This window comes from Electrophorus electricus, chromosome 21 (genome assembly GCF_041902795.1).
Source record: "Electrophorus electricus isolate QZ-2024a chromosome 21, ASM4190279v1, whole genome shotgun sequence".
NCBI lineage: Eukaryota > Metazoa > Chordata > Actinopteri > Gymnotiformes > Gymnotidae > Electrophorus > Electrophorus electricus.
The window spans coordinates 8,082,326-8,090,000 of record NC_137517.1 but is presented as its reverse complement, the minus strand read 5'-3'; the positions used below and the strand labels follow the sequence as shown (position 1 = coordinate 8,090,000).

General features: G+C 46.1%; 1 protein-coding gene across 4 annotated transcripts in view; it reads left to right on the top strand.

The window, feature by feature from the left end:
- lrp1ab (low density lipoprotein receptor-related protein 1Ab) overlaps nt 1–7,675 on the top strand; it is a 91,292-nt gene that overhangs the window by 29,566 nt on the left and 54,051 nt on the right. For all 4 annotated transcript variants that reach the window (XM_081703925.1, XM_081703924.1, XM_081703926.1 and 1 more), the window contains one exon: nt 6,218–6,380. In XM_081703925.1, coding sequence (XP_081560051.1) covers nt 6,218–6,380 — 163 coding nt within the window. The remainder of the gene's footprint in view (nt 1–6,217; nt 6,381–7,675) is intronic.

Below are 7,675 nucleotides of genomic sequence, written 5' to 3'. Positions count from 1 at the left end.
CCACCACTTTGCTTCAAACAAACCTTTGAAGGTCCTCATTTTCTGGCACTAGGTCTACTATAATTTGTCTAGTTGTGCTGTCTCTAGATTTGACAGTAATATAAGGGCAGTTTTGAAATCTGTGTGTGATTGCAGGTGAGTAACAGTATACTGTTGTAAAAGATTTAGAAACAAACTTCAGAAGCACTTTGAAGGACATTTTTATTTTTCTGGAAGCTTGTCTACTTGACTGCAATTTTCTCACACACATACACATACACACACACACACACACACACACACACACACACACATAAAGTGTGTGTGTATATGCATGTATGTATGTATGCATGCATGCCTGCAGCTGGTCTCCTTTGTGTGTGTTGCATGACCTGTTTCCTTGGCTCTGTGTGGGCTCTAGTGTGGCCAGCCCTTGACTTGGTAATTATGTCCAGTGTTGCAGGTCCCTCTCCTGCTGTATATGAATACACTTAATCCCAGATATAGCAGAAAAGCACTGAAGAAGGATGACCCCTTGGCTGCTGCACGTGCTGCACGAATGGGAGTCCTGACTCATGGAACCTGGAGAAAATGTGCTCAGCCAAGCAAGCCAGAACAAGTCCTACACTATTTCCGATGTGGGAGAAAAGATACACAGATTGACATGGTGCTAGATCATCCCGATGCACTGGTCCTCCCTTCATACATGTCTTCAGAGGCGCACACACACATACATATGTACATGCATACCAAACTGTGTTGTATTCATTTGTATTCATCTACACTACTGAGTAAGTAGCCAGTAAGCCTGTACTGTTGGCGGACCGGCTTCCGATCCCACATCACTGCATTCTCACTTGCTCCATCAGTAATTAGAGTTAAAGCATGCTGTGCTCCTCGGTAATGCTTAGACCACAATCCTTTATCTGCCAAGAGGGAGGTAAGGAAAGTGATGTATGAGCCAGAGACCTGCTGGCAGAAGATATGTAGAGGAAGGAAGAGAATCCAAAGCAAGAAGTAGTGTAGCAGATCTGGTGAAAACTAGCCCCATGCCAGCCAGACCACAGGAAGTGATGACTCGTGACCCACCCCCAAACCTCCATCCAGCCTTGCCATTTTTGTCTCAGCTATTGCAGAACTGAGCCTTATTGCCTGTGTGAGTCAGAAGACTGGCTAGCCTCAAGCTGAGCTGGCCAAAACAATAATCTTCCTCCCACTGTTGCTGGTTTGGGCCCAACATGAACCCATGGCATGTGACGCTTCTGGAGCTCCACCTCCTCTTCCCTCTCGCTCCCTGCCAGGGTGAGCAAGAATGCAGCCCCGCCTGAAGAGGACACTTGGTCTCAGTCTGGATCCCAGCCTGGAGATGGTAGAAGAGTTCGTGGCCTGGCCAGGCTCAGCTAAACCGGACTGCAGCCTCTGGCGGCAGGGTAACAGACGCTCCCCACCTGCGGCTGCTCGTCAAGCACATCTGCATGGCTGTGATGTCACTCTATAGCTCAGATCCAGCCTTAGCAGGCATGTGGAGACTCTCTTCCTTTAATGAGCTGTAGATGTGTGACTCTCAGCAACACAGCAGATGGTGATTCTTTTAACGCATTACACATTTCATGATGCTTCTTATATATGAAGATGCACAACTCGCAGCAAAGAAGTGCAATTGAAGTTTATTATTTTTGTGTTATGTCACCCAAACTTCAGATGTGCCTTTTTTTTTTTTTTTTTTTTTTTTTTTTTTTTAACCCTCAGTGGTGTAGGTTACAGGGTTAATCAGTGCAGAAATACAATTCATGGCCCCATGCTAATCATGCGTGAGAGTGAATCAGGTGTGATGTTGCATTAGATGTATTTGTGAAGTGAGCCTCTCCTCAGGGTTTTATGTACGAAACTAATCCAGTTAAAAATTTGAGTCATAAATCTAAGTGTCCCAGTGTCTACATGTACCACATAAGAACAACTGAGCTTAGTTTGTAGAGGGGAGACCTCAGCAGACTGACAGTACCGAGAAATTATGTGAGTTTTATAAGACCAACGCAAGGGGGTGATATCAGAAATCCCCTGTTGCGTGTGATGGCAGTAGTGGGAAGGTCAGCAGTGTGGCAGCACCGCTGACTGCTTGTAGGGCCCTGCTTTTACACCACATGGAGAGATTTATAACCACAGCATGCTGAGCTGATGAGCAGGCCAGATGTGCACCCGTGACCAGGCTCACCAATAAATAAATAAATAAATAAATAAATAGATAAATAAATATGCAAATACATACATACATACATACATACATACATACACTCACACACATACACACCACACCACTCCACACCGCATGATAGTGGGCCGAAACACCTGCACGCAAGAATCAAGATTCAATATTCATTGCCATGTCAATATAGTTGTTTGGAATTCGCATCAGTGGGCTCAGCACAGACAATATTTAGCAGGGAGCAGTTCACTTTGGACAGTGGACTCAGTTTAAGATGAGGCAGTTTCAGGCTGGCTGGCATCAAAATATAAGATATCAAGGGACAACTTCTGACTGAATTGCTGTGGAATGACCCCATACACTCAAATGTGATAATACAAGGTAATAAACATACAGTGATGAACTGTATACAATTAACTCTACAGTCAAGCCTGATCATTACTAAAGAGTCATTCACATTTTTCTTTAAAAAAAAAAAAAGCTACACAGTCTGTAGCATCTTGCTCACACACATTGTCCAAACTCCAAACAACACTGTCTTTAGAGTGAGTGCTTAGTACAGCTTCCACCATTGTTCATGACTAATGAGCTATTGGACGCATTGATCTGCTCAGTTATCTATAAGCTTCACACAGTACCTTTTTAACACTGCTGTAGATTGCAGAAGAGATTGCCCACTGGCTTGTGAATGTTCCTCTGCTCAGTAACATCTGCAAGCAGTCAGGATTGCAAGCATTGTGCTAGTTGTGGCGTGATTCATATCCTTCCCTGCTCGGCGGAATGCTTCTGGAACTTTCTCTAGTGCTCCGAGAGCCAAGCTGAACTGAATAGAGCCTGTGCGTATGCTTTAGTAATCAGACTGCAGTTAGGTCTCACCAGGAGGACCACCAGGAGGACACATGAACAGTAAGTTTTAGCAGAGAGAAGTGGGAACCGACTGGCCAAGATTGTCCCACCCATGCTGTAGAAACTGCACTGGATGCACATTTATTCTCTCGGTCATTTAACCAGCTCACTAGGAGGCACCACAGCCCTGCGCCAGAGGTCATCTCCGCCCTGCACCAGGTCATTCAAGGGGCTCGTGCAGCTACGTAGAGTATGTAGCCCCGTGTGAACCGAAGCTGACTGCAATTGTCTGGTCCGGTCTTCTGTTATCTGGTGCACGCTTGCATACGTGTGCGTGTCTCTGTCTGTCTGAGCCTGAGTGCAGGGTTAAAAAAGAACCATCCATTCATGGTGCAGTGGGGGCAGAGCAACTCAAACCCCACTCACACACTCCATACTTTGTTTCCCCTCTGTCGGCTCAGACCTCTCAGGCCTCCACTACCATCTTCGGATTACCGATACCACTGAGCTGCTACGGTTGCTTCATTTCGCTGACTGTCACGTCCTGGTTAGGAGGCCTCAACCCCCTTCGCCAGGCCTGCTGCTATTGAGATCTGGCCTCTGAGTGATCGCAGATGTTCCTGCAGTGCTCGCTGTTTTGCTCCATGGGCGAAAGGGTGGAGCCTGAAAGGAGAAGCATGCAGTGGTTTGTCTGTCCACTGCGCTAAGGAAGTGTAAGGACGTTCTTGGCATGAGACAAGGCCCCCGTAGGGGCCTGAAAGTTTCCGGTAACAGTTTAAGCTGTGAAACATTTACTGGAAAAGTTAAGAAGCAAGTCTGTTTTGCCTCTGGAGGAACAGTGAGGGGGTGGCTCATGGAACAAAGGCTGATGTAAAGGGCATGGTTGAGGAAGGTGGAGGGGTGGTGGAGGACATGGTAGAGAGGTGGTGGAGAGGTGAATGGTGCTGATTTAATAGAATTAGAAGAAGGACCAGTACAAGATGATATACAAGGGAATATCATCTGAATATCATGTGCTAAAGCATGGTTGGCCCTGCTCCAGGCTGCGCTGGTTTATTCTGTGATGCTCTGGACTGCTCTGCTCCGGACCACTCTGGACAGCTCTGGGCAAGGTTTCCCAGAATCGGATGAACGGTTGCAAACATCAGGCAGCAACTGCCTCTGGTTACCCAAGGAAATGGAATATGTCCTTCAAGCCTGTCTCCAATTCAGTGCCTCACCCTAGAGTTAAAAGAACCTTCACTTAGTCATTGCTCATGTGATTTATTTTCCACTGTGCTCACTGTGGCCCTGTGTTACAATGTCGGTAACCAAAAATGCACATCCGTTTGTGATTTCACGCGCTAGTTTTGTATGTGCTGAACATGCATTTAAAGGTTCTCCTTTTTATCATGACAAATATGCATCTCCTAAGCAAATCTATTGCGCAGGAAGCTGAGAGACTAGTTTTTTCCACTTAGCTGGAGTGCCACTCCCATCCACTCTCGTGTCGTAATGTAGCCTGCTGTACCCGCCTCCACACCAGGCCCCTGAGGGTCCCCCAAAAAGCCTGGGGCCCAGTTCAGCAGTGTGGTCTACTCTGTGCTATTTGCTTGTGTGTGGAGTGGTCTACTAGCGGTCTCTGTGCTACGCTGGCCTGCTGAGCAGAGTATGCAGAGTCATTGCCTAGGGTCTCTGACCTGGTGCTCTCGAGGTCGAGTCTCTCAGAAGGAAGCAGGTTGTAGGAGTTACTGGCTTTGGGGTGCACTGCAGCTTGGCCTTCACAGCTGGACCCACAGCACTAAGAGGAAGATAAATACACTGAAGATTTTATTCATGTCTCCCACTTCTTCCTGGAATTGGGGATGACTGTTGGCTGGCTTTGGCTTTGCTGTGTGCGTATGTGAGTACGTGCATGTGAGTGTGTGTGCAGGTGTCTTTCTTTCTGTTACATTTACAGCACATATGGAGTCACATCTCTGAAAACACAAAGCTCAGGAGTTGTAATGACTCAGAGCCTTGTTCATATTCACATATTCAACACTCAAGTCAGTGTGTTTGTGTCTTTGTGTGTGCAGATGTGCTTGTTTGTACGTGAGTGCGATTGTGTGTGCCTGCTTGTGTGCGTTTGTGTGTGTATGTGTGATCATTTTGAGTCTACTGTCCATTTCTTCTGTGCATGTATGCCACATGATGTGAATAATGGTCTTCTGACAGTGAGTCAGTGTTTGGCGCTTGCGTGCGTGCACACACACACACACACACACACACACACACACACACACACACAGACATGCAGACATGCATGCATAATCAGTAATTAACATAATGGTCTCAATGGGGGCAAAAAGCAGCTGCAGTTTCATTTCTTTGTAATCCACATTTACTACAATGGCAATTACTGTAACTCTTTCTCGCCCCATGTGAGGCCATGACCTAAAGTGACCAATCAACACATCTATATTTAGAGGGGAAAAAGCAGCTAGATGGGTGGGTGTCCTCAGACTTTGCAGTACCCCACAGATCACCCTCTTCTGTAATTCTCTTCCAGGTGCGCGCACGCACACACACGGTCCTTTACTGTCCTTCATATCACTCACTCCTCATGCAATAAAAGAAGGACTGAAAGATCAGTTCCTCTGCCTAGTTCCTGTGAAACGTCCTCTGATATGCTTATATTCTTATTGGCACTTTGCATTTAATCAAAAAGAAGGTAGATGGAGATTAACGTACTGAAACCTTCTTTCCTTCTACTAGAGTCTTTCTACTGAAACCTCTCTCCCCTCGCCTTATACTGGAATCTCTCTCCCCTCGCCTTATACTGGAATCTCTCTTCCCTCGCCTTATACTGGAATCTCTCTTCCCTCGCCTTATACTGGAATCTCTCTTCCCTCGCCTTATACTGAAACCTCTCTCCCCTCGCCTTATACTGGAATCTCTCTCCCCTCGCCTTATACTGGAATCTCTCTTCCCTCGCCTTATACTGGAATCTCTCTTCCCTCGCCTTATACTGAAACCTCTCTCCCCTCGCCTTATACTGAAACCTCTCTCCCCTCGCCTTATACTGAAACCTCTCTCCCCTCGCCTTATACTGAAACCTCTCTCCCCTCGCCTTATACTGAAACCTCTCTCCCCTCGCCTTATACTGAAACCTCTCTCCCCTCGCCTTATACTGAAACCTCTCTCTCATCCTGTTGTCTCTGTTCTTAGATGTGGAGCAAATGGCCATCGACTGGCTGACCGGGAACTTCTACTTTGTTGATGATGTGGATGACCGCATCTTTGTGTGCACCCAAGATGGCACCACGTGTGTCATCCTGCTGGACCTGGAGGTCTACAACCCCAAAGGCATTGCGTTGGACCCAGCCATGGGGTGAGCACCTCCCTGTCGCAGCCCATCCTCCTCTGTTTGACAACGAACCCCACAATAACAATATATATATATCTCACTACATATGACCAAAACATAGCTTTCAAAATATCAGATCCCAGTGATTGAACCACTGATGTGACGAGGTTCACATCAAGAATGAGAGGAAAGTTTTGTTAAAGGGTTAAGTTGCTTATAGAATACTGCATATTCTGCCAATGTGATAAAATTGGTTTATATTTAAACAATATACCGTAGAGCCTTCTACTTTGATCAGTTCTCCAGCACTCTAGCCCAGCGTGTCCCGCTGATGCCATTAAGCAGAGATCAGGTTCCACAGCTGGTGAAGAGCCAGTGTGCGGTCTTCACATTCACACTTCAGATGCATCCTTCCCTGCTGATCCTGAACACATGGCTGCACATGTGCCCACTAGCCTGACTCTGGATTACCGCTGACTCCGCCTGAGTCATGTTCTTGCACTTCCCAGTATCACTTCCCTTTAAAGACCATCTGCCCAACATGATCTACAGAAGTATGTAGAAGTTCAACCTTGGATCTTAAATGAAATTATTAACTACATTTCACTGATTTGCTAGTTAACCGCAGTAAGCAGGGTCTTTATTCCTCATCTGAAGAGCCATCACCCAAGACACCAGATTGGCTACAAGGCTTTTTATCTTTTTAGTATTTGCACAAATTGTTACATTCCTTTTTCACTTTGCTAAGATGATCTATGCACTTGATAAGGCACATCAAAACTGCTGATTTAAAGACCATAATTATTAGACAGGTATGCCTCATCTTGGGGCAATACCAGGCCTATGGAAAGTGAGATTTGGACACTCAGTATAGTGGCAGTGAAGCCTCAGGGTCTTCACGTGTTGCACACGTCCCACTGCTGCCTCATGTTTCAGCATGAGCACATGTGAACGCTGCCACCTCTGCCAGTCGGAAGCCTCAGAATCATTGCTGGCATTTCTGCAGGCTTTGGATTGTACTGGGACTGCATTGAGTCAATCCAGCCACCTGCAACGTGACCAGGAAGGGTTTGTACAGTACCATCTGGCCGTGGTGCATATGAACTGCTTTCCGACTCGCACCTGATCGTTAACTTTAAGGTGTACTCACGTGTGTGCTCATCATTGTGTGAATTTCATAAATTAGCACCCAATCTTTTTTTTTTTCATTGAAATGATTCACTTGCATGAACTATGAAATTATGAACTATGAAACTGTTGTGCTTTAACTATATTCTTTCAGTCTATATAGAAATACCTTGAATGTTTAGGAAAGTACA